The sequence below is a fragment of the Cervus elaphus genome, chromosome 5, assembly GCF_910594005.1.
Source record: "Cervus elaphus chromosome 5, mCerEla1.1, whole genome shotgun sequence".
Lineage (NCBI taxonomy): Eukaryota > Metazoa > Chordata > Mammalia > Artiodactyla > Cervidae > Cervus > Cervus elaphus.
The window spans coordinates 103,045,261-103,069,812 of NC_057819.1; the positions used below are offsets into that span (position 1 = coordinate 103,045,261).

Genomic DNA, 24,552 nt, shown 5'->3' on the forward strand with positions numbered 1-24,552 from the left:
ACACTGCAGGTCTCAGGACCGCACTTTGAGAACTGCTTACTCCAAATGTAAAATCCTACCCTCCTACAAACCTCTGCTATGAGAGGACAGAATCTAACGCCGACTCCACCATGATCTCCCTGCTTTCTGCCTTGTGGTTCCCACACCCTCAAAAGAGGGCCCTCCCTCTTCATCTTTGTGCCAAAAGGGAGGTGATACATTCCTCCGGAATCCACGGATTCCAACTCAAGAGTCATCTCTTGTGCATCAACCAGAAAAGCACTTTCTGCTCTTTGCCTGCAGTTTACAGTCTCTTGCCTAGAGGTCATGTTTCTGGGGAGTCAGCTCTGTCCTCCTCATCAGCGTCATCCTGCCTGCCCCGTCACTGGGAACAGTATGGTAAGAGCCGGCAGAGGAGGACCAAGATGGAAGGGGAGTGGTCTCGCTGAACCAGAGCAGGACACCCTGGGTCACGTCACTTTCAAGGACAAGGACAAGTAGACAGGTTAGATGTATCTGTTAACAAACCTGAGTTGTTGAGTCACTAAGTCACGTCTGACTCTTTGCGACCCCACGGACTGTAGCCTACCACGCTCCTCTGTCCAAGGGATTTTCCAGGCAAGAATACTGGAGTGGACTGCCATTTCCTCCTCCAGAGGATTCTGCCCACCCAGAGATCAAACCCAGTCTCCTGCATTGGCAGGCGGGTTCTTTATTGCTGAGCCACCAGGGGTCTAGACACTCTATAAATTGAATTGATGCTATTGATTTCTTCCTAACACATACAGACTAAATGAGATAATGAAGACAATTTTACAGCCCAGGACACTTTGGCAAAAATGATGGATGGCCTAAGGGGGACACTGGGAGAAAGAGGGGCAACTGGAAGCCCCAGAGCAGATGGGAGGCAGGCCTGGGAAGAGGACACCAGGATGCCTGGCAGTGGGCGAGCTCTTACCCTGGCACCAGGCTGCTATGTTCCTGTCACTGTCCCTCTGATGGTAAACTTGGGGAGTTTGTTTGAGCTAATCCGGGAGCTCGAGCACCACTGAGGGTTTGTGAGTTTCAGTCAGCTCACAGTGGATACCGCACACACAGACGAGACAGGGAGTGACCACCAAGTTTATTGAAAGTTAGCTTTGCACCCATACGACAGAGACCACACGTGAGCCCACTGGCCTCTTTGCTCCCCCTTCTGAAACAGAAGACCTGCTCTAGGACCATAGTTCTGAGGGCAGATCCAGTGAAACTCTTTCCAGAGAGCACTCCTAAAACGGGACCTCCAAGTGACACGTCTTTCCCGAGGGGTCCGGGAGGACAGACGAGCGGAAAGAGGAAGACTTCTCTTTCTCCTGATGCAGAAGCAAGAAAGTCAACCCGCGTGAGATCCAACCCAGAGGCCGAGCTCTCCTCCTCGCCTAAAGCCGTGCTCCGGTCTCTGCTCTGCAGTCCATGGAAGACTGAGGGGACAGGGATGCTTTCTAAGGGATGCGGTTCCTTGGGATGGAGCCAAGTCTTCTTGAATGGACCAGGGGACAGGACGGGGCTCTGAGCCCGGCTACGGGTGGGGCTTCTTTCCCAGGTGGGACCTCTGATGCTTGTCGAGGCTCGAGCTCCAGCTGAAGCTCTTGCCGCAGCGGGCGCACCTGTAGGGCTTCTCGCCTGTGTGCACCCTCTGGTGCCGGTTGAAGTTGGACCTCTGGATGAAGCTCTTCTCACACACAGGGCACTTGTAGGGCTTCTCACCCGTGTGGATTTTCTTGTGGTAGCGCAGCCCCGAGAAGTCACTGAAGCCCTTCCCGCAGTAGTCGCACTTGCAGGGCTTCTCCCCCGTGTGAATCCGCTGGTGCTTCACGAAGCTGGAGCTCCGCAGGAAGGCCTTTTGGCAGGTGGGGCACTGGAAGTACGTCTCCCGGCTGTGAGTTCTTTGGTGGAAAACCAGTTGTGAGTTCCGGTAGAAGGTCTTGCCACACTCCCTGCAGGTGGGGAGTCTCTGGGCCATGGGGGCCCTTGGCTGCCCCCGCAGGGCAGCCTCTCTCTTCTCCTCAAGCCATGGTGCGGGCGGCTCCTTGGGAAGCGGGGGCAGCAGGTGCGGGCCTGGCTGCGTCCTGGAATTCGTCTCCTGGGGGCAGAGCTGACCCCCCGCCCCCTCGCCCTGCAGGTTCCCCTGGACCTCCGAGAGGTCCTCTCCTTCTCCAAAGGGTCTTGGCTCGTCCTCACCGAACAGGCCGCTCAAGGGAGTCTGAGGGGGAGGCTCTCCTGAGGCCAGAGGGTCCTGGGCCCTGTAGTTCTCCAAGTTCAGGTTCTCTTTGTCATTCTCCCCTCTGTCCCCTGGAAGACAAAGAAGATGCAGAATAGTTCAGTCAGCGGTCCGCCCTGCTTGCCAACCTGTGTGTCAGAGAAAGAGTCAGCACAAGACATAATGACTTCTCTTTACCAAGAAGAAGGAAAATGCTGTCGGACCTGAGCACCCAGCACTCGCTTCTCATGTGTCCAGGCTGTGACTCAGCTCTGGACAGGAGGAGAACGAGAGATAGCAGAGGACGGCTTCCAGAGGCCGCAGTAGCCGCCTCGGAAGAGCAGCAGCCAGCTTCTGAAGCCTAGGAGGAACAAGTCTGTATGGGAGAGCACTATGCTAAAGAGTATTGGTTTTTATCTGATTATATAAAAAGGATAAATATGATCACGAAAAATAATTTGAAAAGCATACGAAAGAAAACAAAATCAGCCTTAATGATAGCACCCGGAGGCAACTTGCCACTGTGAGTGTACATTTCTTTCCAGTCTTTCATTTAAACTCGTATGTCGGGAAGATACCCTGTTGAGGGCATAGCAACCCGCTCTAGTATTCTTGCCTGGAGAATCCCCATGGACAGAGGAGACTGGCGGGCTACAGTCCACGGGGTTGCACAGAGTCAGACACAACTGAAGGGACGTAGCATGCACGCACGCGCGTACATGTGTAAGTTTTTGGCTGACACGACCAGTACCATAACTGTATAAACAGTTCTCTACCTGGCTCCGTAGCCTTCCAATGGTAAAGGGTGGTGGTTATCAATTTCACACGGGTCCTCCCTTCCACAAGTCACCCCGAAGTTCGTGTCATGTCCCGGGGGCTGTGGTGCCCAGAGAAGCTGCCGTGTGAAAGTCAGCACCCTTGGTGTGCACAGGAATCCAGCTTCATTGGTGCTTCACTAACTTCATTAACTCATGAAACAGTTGCATTTTCTTTTTCTCATAGCTTGGAGTTTTGGTGGTTACTACTACTCAGTGACCCGTGTGATAAAGTTCTTTATGGTGAGGGTAGAATTTATCTTCAGCTTTTATATATGACTTTATTCCTGCAGATCCGAAGGAGCCCTCTGCCCTTCTCTCTGCCATGTCAGTGTCTTTGGAGTTGTTTGCCCTTCTCTCTCCTATATCGGTGTCTTTCACATTATCGGCTAGAGACCCAGGAATCTGCTGGAGAGCCAGACTGGAGCTTGTTAATTCAGAGCCTTAGAACTCGTTCCTCTTGGAAGGCCAAGGTACTCTCTCTTGTCTTTGAAGAAGCCTTTATAGGTATCATTTTAAAGAGCTGAATAACGGCTCACATTGGAGATATGATAATAAACACAGTAGACTAAAACATGGTAATTTATTTAAGACTTCTCCTACTGTGGGAATCTAAGTTGTTTGTTATGTTTGGGTACTGTAAATAATGATGTGAGAAGCTTTTTTCTTCACAGATTCTGCCCACATTTCTGATCAGTACCTTAAAGGTTCCCCAAAGTACAATTACTGTGTCAACAGGCATGAATGGTGTTATTAAGGCTGCTGACACCAACTGGTAGATCAACTTCCAGAACAACGGTGCCGTCCTCAGGTCCCAGAGGCTGGGGAGGGAGGAGGCAAGTGTTCAACGCCTACCTACTGACTGTCTCAAGAATCTGCTGCTGAGATTGGTGGGAAACAGCTTCTTGTTGGTGTAAATGTTAATTCTTTAGTTATTAAAGGATCAATTTTTTTCACATTTCACATCATGAGTTACATCTTATACTCCAAAACTGCTGTCCATTATTAGTAAACTGGGAAAGTCACTTTTCTCTTATCAACTTGCACTCATTCTTTCTATTTTAAGAAAAATAGTCACTTGTCTGTCATGTCCATGAGAAGAGTTTTTCACCAGTTTAGTCATTACCTTTATTTTGTTTGGGGTTCTGTGCTCCATGGCTCAGTTGTGTCTGACTCTCTGCCACCCCATGGACTACAGCCTGCCAGGCTCCTCTGTCCATGGGATTTTCCAGGCAAGGATACTGCAGCGGGTTGCCATTTCCTCCTCCAGGGGATCCCTCTGACCCAGAGATAGAACCTGAGTCTCTTGTGTCTCCTGCACTGAAGGCGAATTCTTTACTGCTGAGCCATCGGGAGTGGGAAGAAGCCCCTTGTTTGGAGTTATTTTTATGTGTAGAAGTTGTGGTTTCTTTCTTTTTAAATATAGTCCAGTCTGTTAATCATTTACCTAGTGATTTTTTTTTCTGTCGCTTTTATACTTATAAAAATCATCCCCATCTTGACATGAGTCAAATATTTACTCATTTTCTTCCCTATTACTATTATTTTATTTTCATATTTTATGTCTTTTCCATCTGCTTCCAACTTATTTTGGTAGACAACACACACAAAGTTGAAGCAGATTACTCTTCCCGGAGTGTTTCCTCCTGATTCTGCTCAGAGAAGAGTGACTCTTCCTGTGGACTTGTGTTGCTTCCTCCTCCATCAGTCCTTCACAGACCAGCCTCTGGTCCCCGGCTCCCTTGTCAGTTCCACTGGCTTGTATACTATTAATATTGCACTATGTGAATGAGTTTACCTTTCAGAAATGACATATTCTGAATATTTACAAACCCAACACTGATGAAACACTCTTCTTTCAAACCTTTTTACTATTCTTGCAGTATTCCTCCCAATAAGTGCTTAAGAATCATTTTTCCAAATATAGTTGACTCTCAAACAATGTGGGGGCTGGGGCACCCACCCCAGTGCAGTCAAAACCCAAGTGTGACTTCACAGCCAGCCCTCTGTGTCCAGGCTCTGCACCTGTGACTTCAACCAAATGTGGATTATGTGCAGATTTATTGAAAAAACTCTTGAGAATAAGCATTCCTGCACAGTCCAAACCCTTACTATTCAAGCGCTAACTGTATGTGTATAAGTTTCATCCTCTGAAATCGTGATTAGAGGTATGAGTGTAAGACTTTTTGAAGCTCACTTCCCTGCTGACCTGCTTTTCCTGTGAGCTGTTCTTCCATGTGGTCAAACAGAAGAGCATATCCACTCTCTCCTGGGGCATGTGCCCCACTTGCTCTGAGCCCAGGTCAGGCTTCCCTGGTGTCTCAGTGGTAAAGAATACGCCTGCCACTGCAGGAGATGCAGGTTCCATCCCTGGGTTGGGAAGATCCCCTGGAGAAGGAAATGGCAACCCACTCCAGTATTCTTACCTGGAGAATCCCATGGACAGAGGAGCGTGGCGAGCTGCAGCCCATGGGGTTGCAGAGTCAGATATAACTTAGAGACTAAACAACAACCACTGAATCTAGGTCTGGCAGGCTGTTAATTCTGGTAACCTTAGGGACCAGACCACTCCTTTCTTGTCCTGTTATTACTGTCTCATCCCTGCACACCTTGACTCCTATGTCAGTGGCCCCCAGGACTCTCCTCTTTGCAGGGCACCCTCCCAGCCTGTCCTGCAGGTGGCTGCTTCCCAAGTCTCTCTCCCCACAGATCCTCTCTCAAGAACCTACAATGGCGTTTCTTTGCCTTATCAAGGCAGGCTGGCTTTATACCCTCTCCACAGTCTGGTTCGAGGTAAGATCTAACGGGACTGTTGTTAGAAAATGAAATGAAGGGATGTGTGTGTGTGTGTGCACGCGCACGTGTGTGTAGGTAGGTTTGACAGTTGATTTTACATAACTGCAGTGTTTTTAAAAGAATTCAGAAGGCAAAGGGTGACCGCTGTTTTACAACAGACCAAGTTCATATTTCTTTGTACCAACCTTAAAATACGTGACTGATATGAAGTATTTGTTGTTGCTGCTGTTTAATGAAACTTGGGGTGCATAGAAAGTAGCTGAAACATGTTTTTCTGCTTGTGTGTCTTGTTTATTTTGTTGGGAGTTAGTGGGTTACCATTTACCATAACCAGAGTGAAAAAAAAAAAAAGGTCCAGTTACTCTGGACCTTCTCCTTAGGAAGGATAACAGTAATCTGTTAGATGATCTTTTTTATTTTATAACAGAACTCAATCCATATCTGATTTGCTCTCAGCCTGTATAATCTTAATTCTCTCTAAGAAAGGAAGCCATCACAACAGGCTAGAGTGAGGCAGCATATCACATTCAGGGTCCTTCTTCTATAATTAAATATCTGTCAACAACCTGACAGCTAGAGATGAGGAGACCCAACCTCAGTATTCAACCTGGACTCACCAGGTCATGGCTGGTTATGACCGATGTAATAGAAACCAAGTCCTAACCTCTCCCCCCACCACCTCCAATTTAATGACTGGGGGTCAGAAATGGCTGGGGACAGGTCACTCACCTACGCAGGTGGGTCTTGGGACCTTCTCGCTGGCCTGCAGGTGTGGCCCTGCCAGCTCTGCCCCATACCCCGCTGGATCAGTCAGGTCAGGCCTGGCATTGGAAATGCCTGGAACAGAGAGGGGATCCGTGGGCCTGGATGAACGGGGAGGACTGGGGACCAGGCTGTCTGTTCACAGGAGGGCCCTGAGTGGAAAGGGAACTGAGAGGCTCTGGACACCACTGAGGAGCCCGTCTTGCAGGGACATGGGGAACCGCTAAGACACCAGCACCCCTGGGATGGCCGGATGACGGCAAAGGCCACAAAAAGAAGGCTCTGGGCAGGAGGGGTCAGGCCTCTGGCAGGATGGTGCACGGGTTGTGACTGGGTCCCCACCCGTGGCTGGCTGGGACATGGTTAGCAGAAGAGAGCAGGCACAGTCGGCCACAGCTGAGCCCCATCGTAACTCAGCACCTGCAAGCTCCGAAACAGTGAGAAAGTGACTAGATCTGCCGCTCACTGTCACCATCTTACAGCCGGCACCCACTTCACGGAGGAGAGGAGCCACCATGGGGCCAGGCGCACACAGCGTGTTTAATACACGGGAGCTGACACTGTTGCCCACCCCCTCCAGCTCCCCAGCTCCTAGCTGTGTCTCCGAGGGTTTCCATCACCCGGAGAACGCCGAGCAGAGCGGCCGGTCGCCCCTAGAGCAGACGGGAGGTGCCCCTTCCACCAGGCTGACCCACCTGCACCTCCTGAGACCATCTTCCCATAGGTCTCCAGCATGAGATCCCAGTACTGCTCCTTCTGGGTGGAATCCAGGTGCCTCCACTGCTCCTAGAGAAGAAGACAAGGCATGGGTCCAGGGGAGGGTCCCGAACCATCCCTCCGCCTGTGCAGGGCTGAGGAGAAAGGAATGGGCCTTAGGGTCCCAGCCATCGGAAGGTCTGAAAAACCATGGGAGACGGCTCCAGACGGAGTCGACAGGCCCGGCCTCTGTACTTCTTGCCATGGAGAAAAAACACGTGGGTTTTAGGTCCCGCATTCTCTTTTAAGTTGCCTGTTTGGGGGAGCCCTTTCTCCACTGGGCTTGTGTTTAACTCTCAGTGCTCATTCGAGAGGTCTTTGGGCAAAAGAAAGAGCCTGATATTCCCAAGATGTCATTGATGTCTGGAAATTCAGGAGCGAAAGGAAAGAAGTTTTGCAATGTATTTCTGATTAGCAGATATTAAGCTTAAAAAAAGAGAGAGAGAAGAAAAGGAGAAGTTAAATGTTTTCGGGTGGAAGAAACTGCAAAGGTGAAAAGTGACCTCTGTATTTTTAACTTATCATAACCACATTTTAAATATGGATTTTAATTTAAAATTTTCTAAAGTAGGAATTTTTAGCAGCCTACTTTGTTGATCTTCTATGAGTGAAGTTACCTTAACAACCATCTGGAAATAACCAGCTTGAGCAAACACTGCCGAATGCAGGAGTCCTTGGTCTTTCAGGTCAGAACACACAGACCCCCGCTTTGGCACTGGCAGTAATACCCACGAGGCGGCCTGGCCCCCCGGACACACGGGCACCAAAAGAGTAGCCACCAACTGCCGTACAAGGCAGATAAGACATCTACCAAAACCCTCCGGGGCAACAATCGACCCTTTCAAAGCCCAGAAAAAAGTCTCTGAATAGCATACCTCCAACCTTAAAGCCAGACTTACTCGAGGAACTGCCAGAAGCCAGAAGTGCTTGAATGAAACCCTTGACTTAAGAGACAACACGCCAACTACAGCCCTCCCACTCCCTCTCATTTTCACAAAAGCAGAAAAAAATCGAACTTCCTACTCTGGGAGGACAGAAGAATGAGACTGGATGGGGACATAGTCTGGATTTCATGTGGAAACAGCACCACCTTGTGGGTTTCTGGGGCACTGCCACAACTGACTCGCAGAGATGTGTGGACTGCGTTCCCCTCTGGAGGTCTGAACAAACGGGAACGGACGCCACGCATCCCGGAGTCTGGGAGGCTCTGTCTCTGATTCAGTCACACATCTGCCACGTGGACTTCACACCCTGCCGCTGTTCTCGAGGTTCCCAACTCAGGGAAGAGAGTACAGGACGTGATTCCTTACATTTAAACATTACCTTCAGTTATAAAAGATTCTGTTGAACATTGAGGGCCTTCTGATACAAACAGGTGTTGTTAGTTTAGGGAGGGGCACTGGGTAGGAATGGTCTGTCAGGGCTGAGTTGCTGTTCATCAGGAACTGGCTATATACAGGAAATTTGTTTATACATTACATATATTTACATAGGGCTTCCCAGGTAGCGCACCCTGGTAAAGAATCCACCTGCCGATGCAGGAGACACAAGTCCGATCCCTGGATCGGGAAGATCCACCGGAGGAGGACATGGCAACCCACCCCAGTATTCTTGCCTGGAGAATCCCATGGACAGAGGAGCCTCGCAGGCTACAGTGTATGGGATCGCAGAGTCGGACACAACTGAGAACATACCACATATTTATATACATAAATACATACATACATATACACACACACACACACACACACACACACACACATATATGGTGTTGCTGGTGAACATTAAGAATCTTTGGACCTCGAGCTATCCAGAACAGGTCGTGGCTAATGTCAGTATATAAGTACCACAGAGCTAACAGCTAACCCCACTAGGTGAAGTATGTTAATATATACACCTTTCACAGGGATACCCTGTATTTACTGTAGAAGCAACAAGAAGCCTCCAGGTCTGCTTGAGATCCTTGGCGGAATACCCAGTTCTTTTCCCCCAAGCAGCCTCTTGCCTAACAGTCTGGTTCCTGAATACCCTGAAAGCAGGAAGAAGGGTACTCTTGAGTCACTGAAAAAAGTATATCCCCGTGCCCACTCCCCATCCCCTACCCCAAGTACAATGTGAAGCTGGGACTCTGGTTTCTATATCTCTGGGCCTGGAGAGCTGAAGCTCAGACCTGGCTTCACACCACGTCCAGCACACCTGCACTCTAAAGGATCCCACAAGGAGAGTCCCGAGAAGAAGTTCTCTAGAGGTTTGGAACAATGCTTTGACTAAAGTCTACAGGTGCTTGAAAAACTTTATTTTTATCAAGTGCAACTTTTCAGAATCGCTCACACATAATCAAAATAGATCTGTTTCTGAGACTCTGTTTGAGGCCAGGATGGAGTGAGAGGGGCTGGGTTTACCTTCCTGCTGAAACCCCGAGGGCAAGGTTCTGGGGTCAAGAAGCAGGGGACCCCACTCACCTGAGATGCTGTGTGGAGAAGGGAGGCTCCGAAGTCCTGGTCCCCGACAGGCATTTGCTCGGGCTGGGCAGGCAGCTGGGTGGCGGCCGCTGCTGAAGGCAGAGACAGAAGACTGAGCATCCTGACGTCCTTCCCGACCACTCACAGAGGGCACAGGGAGAAACCTCCCCCCCGAGAACCTACACGGGTCCCACCATCTGTGAGCTCAGACCCATGTTTACCTCCCTAACCAACTCCGGCTCCTCCAACCTTCCCGACAGCTGCCCCTGACATCTCCTCCCACCTTCCTCAGACCCCAGATCCGAAAGGCCTGGCCCTGTCATAAAGTGGTTTACATTGCAGACTTTGAATCCCCAGTCGCAGTTGATTCCTGTAGGTGCACCCTGCTTCCCACATGTCCAGACAAACCCCAATTGGAGCGGCCTATGGTATCAGTTTCCTGCTGGCCTGCTGATCACAGTCCCCTGGTTTCTCCAGGACGCAGCACACACACCACCAGGAACCACCCCTCACCTGGACCTTGCTCCGCGTCAGACTCCTCTTTCACCACACAGCTCAGGGGCTCCCTGGGCCCAAGGGCTGTGTTCTGGAGCCCAAGCTCCTGAGGTTCTTCAGCAGGAGACTCTGTGTCCCCCGCCGGGCAGCTCGCGGGCTCCGCCTTCTCTGAGAAGACTTCCTGTCCCAGAACTTGGATGCTGATCTAGAGACAACACAGTGCTGATTACTGAAAGACCCAGAGGGAGGCTTTCTGAAAAACACAGAGCTACCCTTCCAGAACACATCCTAAGGCAGGCCTTAGGGACACGGGGCAGGGAAAGAAAAGGCCAGCGTTTATTTCTGGTCCAGCAGGAACTGGGCAGGAAAGCATCCTGAGAGCAGCTGGAGGACAAGGGAGACCTGGGAGCCCTTCAGACAGGCCACTGGGGCTGTGTTTCTACTGGACAGCCTCCACCAATTAAGATGCAGGCATCTTTGGGACAACTCCCCAAACACTCTAAAGATGGGATGGGAGGGGAGACTTTATCTTCAATCCCTAATGGCCAAAAAGTGTAGAGTCACAGGGAGAACTAGGATCAGGGGTGGCATGAGGATACACAGAGGAGGTATAATGAGAAACACGCTGAGGAGGTATAATGAGTCTTCATCTCAGACTCCTGGCATAGAGCTCTGAAAACCCTGTAATGTCCTCAAGGACAGGACTGCCAGGAGCCACTTCTGTGGTTCAGAATGAGCCCTTCCCAACCGTCCCTGAGTTGATCATGATAGGGTGACTCTTGGTGGCCCTGGATAGCTTCAGGATGGAGGCCCATTGTCAGGGGAACTAACCTGGTGATTGGAGGGCCAGAACGCTCAGCCCCGCCTCTCAACCTCTAGGGGACGGAGAGGGGCTGGAGCTCTTCAACCACTAACGGCCAATGATCAATCTATCATGCCTGAGTACTGAGAACACCATAGTAACTCCTAAGCTGCGGGGTTCAGGGAGCTCCAACCCAGTGAACACATATAAGGGTCAGGAGGATGGAGTGCCCAGAGGAGGGCATGGAAGCTCTGTGTATCCCCCATCTCTTCTATTTGGCTGCTCCTCAATCACATCCTTTAGAACAAACTGGAAAATGGAAGCAAAGTGTTTCCCTGAGATCTGAGTCATCCGAGCAAGTTATCAAACCTGAGGAAGGGGCCATGGGAACCTCCCAGTCTGTAGCCAGCTGGCCGTAAGTCTGAGTGACCCCTGCAGCTTGTGACTGGTGGCTGAAACGGGGGAAGTCTTATGGGACCAGCCTTATCCTCTGGGTTGAGCCAAGCAGACCGCTACAGTCACAACTGAACTGAATAGGAGGACACCGAGTTGAGATCAGAGGCTTGGAGAATTGGTTGTTGGTGTGAAAAACCTGACATATTCAATGCCAGAAAAAAGATAACACCCCTGGGACTTGCCTGGTGGTTCTGTGGTTAACCACTTCCCTGGTGGCGCCAATGCAGGGGACACAGGTTTGACCCCTGGTCCAGAAAGACCCCACATGCTGTGGGGCAACAAAGCCTGTGCATCACAACTACTGAGCCCACACGCCCTAGAGCCAATGCTCTGCAACAAGAGCAACCACTGCAACCAGAAGCCCATGCGCCGCAACCAGAGTAGCCCCCGCCACTGGGGAGTAGCCTCCACAACTAGACAGTAGCCCCCGCAGCTAGAGAACACCTGCACGCAGCAACAAAGACCCAGCGCAACCAAAAGTAAATAAATTGATTAATTAAAAAAAACAACACCCCTGCTAAGACCCCAGAGGACCTGGTGCTTCCCTCACGGATCACAGCACTCTCTGCTCACCCACTGCCACAGCCTCTGGGGGTCTCCCTTCAAGCTCTCCACGAGGGTCACGGCCTCCTCCCCGCTGCCTGGGCACTGCTTCCGCACCCACGTCTGGATCTCCCCCGGCAGAATGCTCAGGAACTGCTCCAGCATCAGCATCTCCAGGATCTGCTCCTTGGTGTGAACCTCTGGCTGCAGCCACTGGGCACAGAGCTTCCGAAGCTGTTGGAGGGTCTCGTGGGGCCCGGACGTCACCTGGTAAGGAAACTGCCTGAAGAGCTGGCGTGCAGTCTCGGGGCTAGGGGGCTCCCCTCGGCGGGTGGCATCTGGGCCATGGAACGGGAGCTCCTCGGCCTTGGGCGGTGGCGGCAGCAGGACGGGAGCCTGCCCCAACTCCACGGGCATCGTCTGGCGCGGCGAGTCCTTTTAGAGGATGTGCTTCTGGGACGGAGCTGTCCCTGGGAGAACCAAGTCTTCTCAGAGCCTCTCACAGGGACCCTGGAGGGGCAGCGAGAGCGACATTACATGGGCTAGGGGATGCCCTTTCACAAAGAACAGAATCACCTGCCCTGCCTGAGAAGCCTTGGAGGGAGTTGTGGGTCTTCTGAAATCAATGGATGCACTATTTTACTTTGAAATATGGTAAACCTGAAGCTGCAAAGCAAACTACTAGAACCATAGCTAGACTATCAGAACTCTGACCATTTTTACAGTGTTCTCTCTTGGTCTTCAAATGGCCAGACCAAGTAGAAGAATGAAATGCACCATGTGAAGCGTGTTCATAGGTTTCCAGGTAAACAGCTCTTCTCCACCACACTCCGATATCTGCATCCATAGGTCTGCAGACTAAAACAGACAGCTCAACAGAGACACTGATGCCCTAGGATTAAAGACTAAGGTTGAAATGATTGCGTGCATGCATGCATGCTGAGTTGTGTCTGACTCTTGGCAACCCCATGGACTGTAGCCCACCAGGCTCCTCTGTCCATGGAATTTTTCAGGCAAGAATACTGGAATGGGTTGCCATTTCCTTCTTCAGGGGATCTTCCCGACCCAACAATCAAACCCACGTCTCCCGCATTGGCAGGTAGATTCTTTACCACTATGCCACCTGGAAGCCCAAGGTTGAAATGACTAGATGCTTCCAAAATAAATATGAAGTTGAAGAGAACTTTTTCCCTAAAAGGTGCAATCAAAGTTCTAAGTGACTTCTTTTGAGTGCTGTGTTGACAACTGGGAATTTATGAAAAATCTGTCATACTAAAATTTTCAACCCTAAGCTGAAAAAAGTCTTAGAATAAATACTGACTACTGCAAAAAACATTCCTACAGACATGAAGCAAGTTTTATGGCAAGTGGTATCAAAATTCAGAAGGCAGGAACTAAGACAAGGAAAAGAGAATTAGGAAATGGCAAAGTTAATATTAAGATATTTTAAAAGGAGCATGCAATATTTCTAGCTGGCTTTCTTCATGTAATCCTAACATTGGATTCAATTTGGTCTATCTTAAAATATTATAAAGGAGCTGGAGGTCATCATTTCTCCATAACATGAACCACAACAACCATAAAAACACCCAGTCACTCGGGTGCCAGGGTTAATCAGAGATCAGTACAATACTCTAGCTTTTGATGGCTGCTTTGTCCTTGAGGGGGCTTTCCTGATAGCTCAGTTGGTAAAGAATCTGCCTGCAATGCAGAAGATTCCTGGGTCAGGAAGATCCCCTGGAGAAGGGATAGGTTACCCACTCCAGTATTCTTGGGCTTCCCTTGTGGCTCAGCTGGTAAAGAATCTGCCTGCAATGCAGGAAATCTGGGTTCAATCCCTGGGTTGGGAAGATCCCCTGGAGAAGGGAAAGGCTACCCACTCCAGTATTCTGGCCTGGAGAATTCCATGGACTGTATAGTCTATGGGGTTGCAAAAAGTTGGACATGACTGACCAACTTTCACTTTCAATTTTTTCACTTTTGTCCTTGGGGTGTAAGAGCAATGTCTTTATCTCCATGACTTCACCCAAACAGTTCACTCTATATCACAACATCATTTAAAAATAAAACAAGCAGGAGATTGCTTCAAGATGGTGGAGTAGACGGCCACGTGCTCACCTCCTCCTGTGAGAGTGCCAAAGTCACAGCTAACTGTTGAACAATCATTGACAGGTGGACACTGGAACCCACCAAAAAAGGTACCCCATGTCCAAAGACAAAGGAGAAACCACAATGAGAGGGCAGAAGGGACACAATCAAGAAAAAAATCAAATCTCATACTTGCTGGGTGGGCAACCCACAAACTGGAAAACAACTGTACCACAGAGTTCTCTCACTGTTGGGAAGGTTCTGAACCCCAAGTCAGGCTTCCCAATCTGGGAATTTGGCAAAGGGACTAGGAATGCCCAGGGAATCTGACGTTGAAGGCCAGCAGGACTCGATTGCAGGACTTCCATAGGACTGGGGGAAATGAAGACTCCACTCTTGGAGGGCACAAAATCTTGTGTGTACCAAGACCTGGGGAAAGAAACACTGACCCCACAGGAGACCGAATCAGACCTGCCTGCTAGTGTTAGAGGGTTCCCTGTAGAGGCGCAGGTCAGCAGGGGCTCACCACAGGGATGGGGACACTGGCAGCTGCAGTCCTGGGAGGGGCACCTTGGCATGAGCCCTCTTGGTGTTTGCCAATAGCCCCACCATCAGTTCAGTTCAGTTGCTCAATCACGCTACCATCAGTTCAGTCCAGTTTAGTCGCTCAGTCATGTCCGACTCTTTGTGACCCCGTGGACTGCAGCACACACCAGGCTTCCCTGTCCATCACCAACTCCCAGAGCTTACTCAAACTCATGACCATTGAGTCAGTGATGCCATCCAACCATCTTATCCTCTGTCGTTCAATCTTTCCCAGCATCAGGATCTTTTCAAATGAGTCAGTTCTTTGCATCAGGCAGCCAAAGTACTGGAGTTTCAATTTCAGCATCAGTCCTTCCAGTGAATATTCAGGACTGATTTCCTTTAGGATGGACTGGTTGGATCTCCTTGTAGTCCAAGGGAATCTCAAGAGTCTTCTCCAATACCACAGTTCAAAAGCATCAATTCTTTAGCACTCAGCTTTCTTTCTAGTCCAACTCTCACATCCATACATGACTACTGGAAAAACCATAGCTTTCACTAGACAGACCTTTGTTGGCAAAGTTATGTCTCTGCTTTTTAATGCTGTCTAGGCAAAGGAGATCAGTCCTGGGTGTTCATTGGAAGGACTGATACTCAAGCTGAAACTCCAATACTTTGGCCACCTCATGAGAAGAGTTGACTCATTGGAAAAGACCCTGATGCTGGGAGGGATTGGGGGCAGGAGGAGAAGGGGACAACAGAGGATGAGATGGCTGGATGGCATCACCGACTCAATGGGCATCAGTTTGAATAAACTCCGGGAGTTGGTGATGGACAGGGAGGCCTGGCGTGCTGCGATTCACGGGGTTGCAAAGAGTCAGACAGGACTGAGCGACTGAACTGAACTGAGGCTGGTCTACCATAGAGCCTATAGATTCCAGGGCTGGTCCCCTCAGGCCAAACTAAAGGGAGGGAGCACAGTCCCACACATTAGCAGATAACTGGATTATAGTTTTACTGAGCAAGGCCCTGTCAGAGCAAGACCCAGTTTTTCCCCAGTTCCTCCCATCAGGAAGCTTACACAAGCCTTTTAGCCTCATCTACCAGAGGGCAGAGAGCAGAAGCAAGAACAACTACATTCCTGCAGCCTCCAGAACAAAAACCACAATCACAGAAAGTTAATCGAAATGAAAAGGCAGAGGATTATGTCACAGATGAAGGAACAAGATAAAAACCCCAGAAAAACAACTAAATGAAGTGGAGATAGGCAACCTACCAGAAAAACAATTCAGAATAATGATACTGAAGATGATCCAGGAGCTAAAAAAAAAGAAAAAATGGAGGCACAGATTAAGATGACATAAAAAGGTTTAACAAAGATGCAGAAGAACTAACCCAGAAAAAGAAAGCAAATTTTTTTTTTGAGGGGACAAAATAGAAAGGTAAGAAGAATATGTTTCTTGTGTGGGCCCCACTAACTGTCCTTTGTGCTTACAAAGAGACCCACGTATTGAGCTGGTCAAAGAGTTCATTTGGGTTTTTCCATAACATCTTACAGAAAAACCTGAACAAACTTTTTGGCCTCCTGATATTTCATTCATATATTCATCCAGCACCCAGAGGGCTATAGCAACATGTGCTCAATAATTCAGGAATTCTATTTCTTTTCATGGCAGCCTACCCACTGTAATTAACAACAATACTGGAGAAAGCCTAAGAGGCCACTCTTTTCAGGCAAGAAAGGGATCCCTGAGAGATTAAAAGCTCAGAGGAGGGTCCCATGGTCATCACAGCTGTCTGCAAAGGAAAGATTTCCCAAGCCCAGTGCAGGAAGCTGGAACTCAAGCAGAGACCAGGGGCTACTGAAGCGGCTAGAATCGTAAAGAGCAGGGCAGTGGGGAGGAAGAAGCTGTGGCAATGGAGGCAGACAGGTGTGGAGGGTTGGGGGGGTTTCCTTGTGATGAATCTTGGCCAAGGGTTGGACTGCACTCAGCATGGTGGAACTATCCAAGGTTCAACAGGGAGCAGTTGCTACCATGTTAAAAGAGCAAATGAAGGATACAGAAGACCAACCAATGATGAGAGACATTTACATTTCTGACCCCAAAAGTAGAGAAACATTCAATGCATCCTGAGTTATCTGAAAGGTCATGTTAGGAGTAAGGACCATGCTCAAGAGTAAGACCTACCTACTCTAAACATGCCCCCCAAAACCTAAAGCCAAGCTTCAACAATATCCACCAAGGAGGCCCAGTCTGTTGGTCTATTCTGATCCAGTTATAAGAATTTGAGGGAACTCCTTGGCAGTCCAGTGGTTAGGACTCCATGCTTTCACTGCCAACAGCTCAGGTTCAATTCCTGATAAGAGAACTAAGATCCCACAAGCTATGCAGAACAGCTAAAGAAGAAAAGAATTTGGGAAACACCTTGGGTTTTCCAAAGATCTACCCTAAAACCAAGCTGGTTATTGTTCAGTCACTAAGTCATGTCCGACTCTTTGCGATCCCACAGACAGCATGCCAGGCTTCCCTGTCTTTCACTATCTCCTGGAATCTTCTCAAATTCATGTCCATTGAGTCGGTGATGTTATCTAGCCATCTCATCCTCTGCTGCCCCCTTCTCCGTTTGTCTTTAATCTTTCTCAGCATCAGTGTCTTTTTCAATAAGACAGCTCTTTGCATCAGTGGCCAAAGTATTGGAGCTTCAGCATTAATCCTTCCAATGAATATTTAGGGTTGATTTTCTTTAGGACTGACTGGTTTGATCTCCTTGGAAAGGTATGACAAACCTAGACAGAGTATTCAAAAGCAAAGGCATCACTTTGCCAACAAAGGTCCATATAGTCAAAACTATGGTTTTTCCAATAGTCATGTATGGATGTGAGAGTTGGACCATAAAGAAAGTTGAGCACTGAAGAATTGATGCTTTTGTATTGTGGTGCTGGAGAAGACTCTTAAGAGTCCCTTGGATTGCAAGGAGATAAAAACAAAACTAACATGACCCAAAGGTGATCAATCAGTAATTGAACTGCCTGCTAGAAGAAAACTCAACACTCTTCAGAAGAAGATAACAGAATCCTTAGTGTCTACAATGTGCCATCCACAATATCCACAATGTGATCCAAAATTACTAGATATGTAAAGAAGTAGGAAAATGTGACTCAAAATCAAGGGGAAAGAAGTCAAGAGAATCCAGGCCCTGATGGCCTGTGGATTTAAAAACAACATAATTTTAATGATAGAAGAGATTGTGACTTTTCACAGAGAACTAGAAATCATAAAGAGAAACAAATGAAAATTCTAGAAAATGAACTGTTAACCCAGAATTCCACATCCAACAAAAACAGCTTTCACAGAAAGAATTAAAATAAAGACATATTTCAGATAAAAAAAAAGCCACGAGAATTTTCCCCCAATGATGCGTACTGCAAGAAATGCTAAAGGACATTCTTCCTTTAGTTGAAGGAAAACTCATATCTATAGAAAGGAATGAAATCTCCAAAAATGGTAAGCACGTGGTGAATAAATGTAAGATACTATGCTTCTATTTCTTCTAACTTCCTTAAAAGAAGCAACTGACTGCTAAGGCAAAAAGAGCACCAGTATAAGCAGAACATAAGTAGAAGTGAAATATATAAATACAGCACAAAGAAGGGGGTAAATGGAATTAATCTGTTATTAGGTTATTACATTTATGAGATGCTAATGCAGAAACAGAAAATTGAAAGGAAGAAGTAACGTCAGATGAGGTGACAGATGGGAAATGTAAAGGTGTTAAGTGAGGGGTAGGAAATGAGAAATGTGATTATAAAGTATAACAATATTAAAGCACACTCTGATAAGTTAACCTTTGATAATTTAAGGATGCATAATGCTAGCTGTTAAAGGATTATAGAAAGAGGTATAGCTAAAAAGCCAAGAGACAAACAATGAAAAGCAGTCAATAATATACAGGAAAGAATCAAGAGAAGAATAAAAGCAGAAAGGTCAAGAGGAAAAAAAGACAATGTGACAGACTAACACCCAACCAATCAATAATTACATTAAATGTAAATGGACTAAACACTAGAATTATAAGGTACAGATTGTCAGATTTAAAAAAGCAAGACTCAACTATATGCTATCTACAAGACATTTTATATATAAGGACACAAATAGTTTGGAAATAAAATGGAGGAGAAAAGACATTCCATGCAAACAGCAAGCACATGAAAGCTAGTATAGTTACATTAGTATCTAACCAAGAAACTTCATGACAAAGAGAAAAGGAGAGACATTTTATTCTGATAATTGGGTCAAATCACCTAGAACACAAAGCACCCTAAAAGTGTAGGCACCTAATACCAGGTCTGAAGGGAAAACTCCTCAATCATCACTGGAGATTTTAATACTGTTCTCTCAGTAAGTGATAGAAAAATAGACACACACACACACATTATATATATAATATATATGAGTGAGGAAATATCTACTACTGTGGGCAAGAATCTCTTAGAAGAAATGGAGTAGCTATCATAGTCAACAAGAGAGTCTGAAATGCAGTACTTGGATGCAATCTCAAAAACAACAGAATGATCTCTGTTCATTTCTAAGGCAAACCATTCAATATCACAGTAATCCAAGTCTATGCTCCAACCAGTAATGCTGAAGAAGCTGAAGATGAACGGTTCAATGAAGACCTACAAGACCTTCTAGAACTAACACCCAAAAAAGATGTCCTTTTCATCACAGGGGACTGGAATGCAAAAGTAGGAAGACAAGAGACACCTGGAGTAACAGGCAGATTTGGCCTTGGAGTACAGAATGAAGCAGGGCAAAGGCTAATAGAGTTCTGCCAAGAGAACACACTGGTCATAGCAAACACCCTCTTCCAACAACACAAGAGACGACTCTACACATGGACATCACCAGATGGTCAATACCGAAATCAGACTCATTATATTCTTTGCAACCAAAGATGGAGAAGCTCTACACAGTCAGCAAAATCAAGACCGGGAGCTTGTGGCTCAGATCATGAACTCCTTATTGCCACATTCAGACTTAAATTGAAGAAAGAAGGGAAAACCACTAGACCATTCAGGTATGACCTAAATCAAATCCCTTACGACTATACAGTGGAAGTGAAGAACAGATTCAAGGGATTAGATCTGATAGTGTGCCTGAAGAACTGTGGATGGAGGTTCATGACATTGTAGGCAGTGATCAAGACCATCCCCAAGAAAAACAAATGCAAAAGGGCAAAGTGGTTGTCTGAGGAGGCCTTACAAATAGCTGTGAAAAGAAGAGAAGTGAAAGGCAAAGGAGAAAAGGAAAGATATATGCAATTGAATGCAGAGTTCCAAAGAATAGTAAGGAGAAAAGAAAGCCTTCTTCAGTGATCAATGCAAAGAAAAAGAGGAAAACAATAGAATGGGAAAGACTAGACATCTCTTCAAGAAAATTAGAGATACTAAGGGAACATTTCATGCAAAGATGGGCTCAATAAAGGACAGAAATGGTATGGACCTAACAGAAGTAGAAGATATTAAAAGGTGGCAAGAATACACAGAAGAACTATACAAGAAAGATCTTCATGACTCAGATAATCACGATGGTGTGATCACTCACCTAGAGCCAGATCCTGGAATGAAAAGTCAAGTGGGCCTTAGGAAGCATCACTATGAACAAAGCTAGTGGAGGTGACGGAATTTCAGTTGAGCTATTTCTAATCCTAAAAGACGGTGCTGTGAAAGTGCTGCACTCAATATGCCAGCAAGTTTGGAAAACTCAGCAATGGCCACAGGACTGGAAAAGGTCAGTTTTCATTCCAATCCCAAAGAAAGGCAATGCCAAAAAATGTTTAAACTACCACACAATTGCACTCATCTCAAACACTAGCAAAGTAATGCTCAAAATTCTCCAAGCCAGGCTTCAACAGTACATGAACCATGAACTTCCAGATGTTCAAGCTGGTTTTAGAAAAGGCAGAGGAACCAGAGATCAAATTGCCAATATCCGTTGGATCATCGAAAATGTAAGAGAGTTTCAGAAAAACATCTGCTTTATTGACTATGCCAAAGCCTTTGACTGTGTGGATCACAACAAAATGTGGAAAATTCTGAAAGAGATGGGAATACCAGATCACCTGACCTGTCTCTTGAGAAATCTGTAGGCAGGTCAAGAAGCAAGAGTTAGACCTGAATATGGAAAAACAGCCTGGTTCCAAAAAAGGAAAAGGAGTACATCACCCTACTTATTTAACTTATATGCAGAGTACATCATGAGAAACACTGGACTGGATGAAGCACAAGCTGGAATCAAGATTCCCAGGAGAAATATCAATAACCTCAGATATGCAGATGACACCACACTTGTGGCAGAAAGCGAACAACTAAAGAGCCTCTTGATGAAAGTGAAAGAGGAGTGAAAAAGTTGGCTTAAAGCTCAACATTCAGAAAACTAAGATCATGGCATCTGGTCCCATTACTTCATGGCAAATAGATGGGGAAACAATGGAAACAGTGACAGACTATTTTGGGGGGCTCCAAAATCACTGTAGATGGTGACTGCAGCCATGAAATTAAAAGATGCTTGCTCCTTGGAAGAAAAGTTATGACCAACCTACACAGCATATTAAAAAGCAGAGATATAACTTTGCCAATAACAGTCCATCTACTGAAAGCTATGGTTTTTCCAGTAGTCATGTATGGATGTGAGAGTTGGACTATAAAGAAAGCTAAGCACCAAAGAATTTGATGCTTTTGAACTGTGGTGTTGGAGAAGACTCTTGAGATTCCCTTGGACTGCAAGGAGATCCAACCAGTCCATCCTAAAGGAAATTAGTCCTAAATATTCATTGGAAGGACTGATGTTGAAGTTGAAACTCCAATCCTTTGGCCACTTGATGCGAAGAACTGACTCATTTGAAAAGACCCTGATGCTGGGAAAGATTGAAGGTGGGAGGAGAAGGGGACAACAGAGGATGAGATGGATGGATGGCATCACCTACTCAATGGACATGAGTTTGAGTAAGCTCTGGGAGTTGCTGATGGACAGGGAGGCCTGGCGTGCTGCAGTCCATGAGGTCACAAAGAGTCGGACGCAACTGAGCGACTGAACTGAACTGAAGGAAATAGAAAATCTAAACAACACTGTGACCCAAGTTGCTATAACTGTCATTTAAAACAACAACTGCAGAGTACACACCCATGTCAGATGCACAGGAAGCTCTCATGAAGACAGAATATGTGTATAATTATGTTTCAAAACACCAGAATCTTAAAGTATAGATTCTCTGACCATAAAGTAGTTGAACTAGAAAACAGTAAGATACCTAGAATATCCTAATATACGGAAATATTAAATAACCTACTGTCAAAGAAAAAAACCAGATAGGAAATTAAAACATTTTCATATTGACTGATAATGAAAACACAACATATTAAAATTTGTAGGAAATGGCTAAAGGCTGCTTAGAGAGAATTGAACAGCTTTAAGTAAATAGGTTGGGAACGAACTGAATTGCAAAAGGCTTAATCTGCAGGGCTTAATGCAAAGCCAGAGAAGGAGATGCTTTTACAGAAAGGATTAGAGTTAACTTTTCCAGGAATGTCTTTTATAAACAAATTATTATTAGTGGAAGTACTTTGTCTCATAATTAAACAACTGCTGAGTGAATTTTACAACTTTATTCCGACCCTGAGAAAAATAAACTAACTCTATTGAAAGTAAATAAACATGTTAAAACTTTTAAATATATATGCATCCTTCACTATCTAGATATGGCTCCTGAATTTCAAATAACAAGTAGCAAGATTTTAGATAGCAAGAGTCTGATCTGTGGACTTATTCATATTTACTTAGTTCCTGAATTAAGATAGCAGTTTAGATAACACCTAGGGAAAGCCACTTTCAGGGAAAACTATGTCTCATAAAATATTTAACTCTGATTTCAGCTATTACACTTTCACATAATGGTAGGGAAAATGCCTCCGGTATTCATAATTAAATTACTTTATGGGTTTCCCTGGTGTTTCACATGGTAAAGAATCTACCTGCAATGCGGGAGACCTGGGTTCGATCCCTAGGTTGAAAAGATTCCCTGGAGGAGGGCATGGCAACCCACTCCAGTATACTTGCCTGGAAATGGACCCCAGTCCATGGGGTCAGAAAGAGGCAGATACGACTGAGCAAGTTAAACACAGCACCCACATAAATGGCTCATAGGTTGGTACTGCAAATACTTCATGAGACTGTACTCCTGTTAGTTTTGAAAAAAAATGTAAAGTTATCCCAAATGTAGAGTTATTATACTTATTAAAGCTATAACAAATCAGAATGCGTTTTTAAATGAACAGCTAGGTTCAGATACTTATCCATTCACATATGAGCAGCCATTCGCAGAGCACAAAGACGGTCTCCTTAAACGTCAGTCAAGCTTCTGAGTCATCTTTTTGAGTAGGGCTGGCCCTTGGACTCTGTCCTTGGCCCTTCTAATCTAGTTTAGCAAGAATCTTTCTGACTCCAGTTTAGGGAAAATCCCCTACTTTTGATATTTGATCAAATTCAACATCCCTTGACCATCCTTGATATCTGACCAAATTCCCTATCACCCTGACCTGCCTTGAGCAAAGCTGGTCCAGTTAGTTTAGCCAGAATGACCCCCTTAAGCCAGACGTTTCCTCTAAGTAACCTTCCATCCACTGACCCCACCCCAAACTTTGGCTATAAATCTCCACTTGTCCTTGTATTCAGTCTCTCCCTCCCATACCTCAAAACCCCATGGAAGTCCCTCTGAATACTGTCCACCTTATTGTTTTTAAGGAGTGTCTGAGTAACTTTTTTCTCTATTAAGTTCCATGTTAGGCACGGTTCAAGCAAATACTCAGAAATGGGCTTCCCTGGAGGCTCAACAGTAAAGAACATGTCTGCCAATAACGGACAACGCAGGTTCCATCCCTGGGTTGGGGGAAATCCCCTGGAGAAGGAAATGGCAATCCACTCCAAGTATTCTTGCCTGGAAATTTCCATGGCCAAGGGAGACTGGCAGGCTGCAGCCCATGGGGTCACGAAGAGTCGGACACGACTTAGCGATTAATTAACAACCCTCACAAATACCCAGCAAGGCGAGTATTATAGTGTACAGGTCTGAATCTCTGAGGCTCACCGAGGCGGCCAAATTCAAACCCAGAAGCTCTAACCGCCTGTGCCTTTGGGAGGAGAGCGGCAAACCTTTGGTAACTTGGTTGGGGGTGGGGAGGGGGCGGGCTTAGGAGCTGTCACGAACAGCTGGAAGGGAGGAGGAGCTACAAGCAATGAGGCCGGGGAGGGGACCCGGCCCTGCCAGGCGCAGGGCAGCGCTACCCACTGCGCCCTCCACCCTCTGCCCACGACGCCGACCGCACCCAGGAGACAGACTGCGGGCATCAGCCCATACGGGTTCCCTCTTCCCGAGGCTCACTTCCAGCCTTCTAGGGGAGGCAGGAGAGAGGGGCCCCTTCTCGTCCCAGGCCAGAGACGTGGCTGGAGAGTCCGGCGGGGCCCACAGGCTCGGGGGGCCTAGCCCGGTCGGGGTACCGTGCCTCCACCAGAGTCCACTCACAGCCCCGCTGCCCCTCCCCCCGCACTCGCGGCGTCCCCGCGCGCGTCCGACGGCCCGGACGCCGCTCCCGGAGGCCCGGCAGAATCCCGCGCGGACGCGGGCGGCGCCATGCCCGACCCCCTGCGGCGGCGTCCAGGCCACTCCAGCCCGCGTGCGCTCACCTCGGCCCGCGGCGCCGGCTTCGGGCGCACTTCCGGGAGTCGGGCTGCTGCGCGCGACTCTGGGTCCGACGGGGCGGGGCGGGGCGAGGCGCCG

General features: G+C 47.2%; 1 protein-coding gene across 5 annotated transcripts; it reads right to left on the reverse strand.

Annotated features, from left to right (window-relative positions):
* Positions 1-1,081: 1,081 nt before the first annotated feature.
* Positions 1,082-24,552, reverse strand: ZNF18 (zinc finger protein 18). 5 transcript variants are annotated; one of them, XM_043903875.1, is made up of 8 exons: positions 24,459-24,526; positions 15,995-16,038; positions 12,136-12,615; positions 10,323-10,509; positions 9,810-9,898; positions 7,287-7,377; positions 6,559-6,666; positions 1,082-2,310 (listed from the first exon to the last, which is right to left on the reverse strand). In XM_043903875.1, the coding sequence occupies exons 3-8, from the start codon at positions 12,520-12,522 to the stop codon at positions 1,538-1,540; spliced, it is 1,635 nt and encodes a 544-aa protein (XP_043759810.1). In that variant the 5' UTR covers positions 12,523-12,615; positions 15,995-16,038; positions 24,459-24,526; the 3' UTR covers positions 1,082-1,537. The 5 variants fall into 5 exon arrangements, with proteins under 5 accessions (XP_043759810.1, XP_043759805.1, XP_043759808.1 ...); XM_043903870.1 differs by having other exon boundaries at positions 9,810-9,901; positions 24,459-24,525; XM_043903873.1 differs by lacking the exon at positions 24,459-24,526 and adding an exon at positions 24,157-24,439 and having other exon boundaries at positions 9,810-9,901.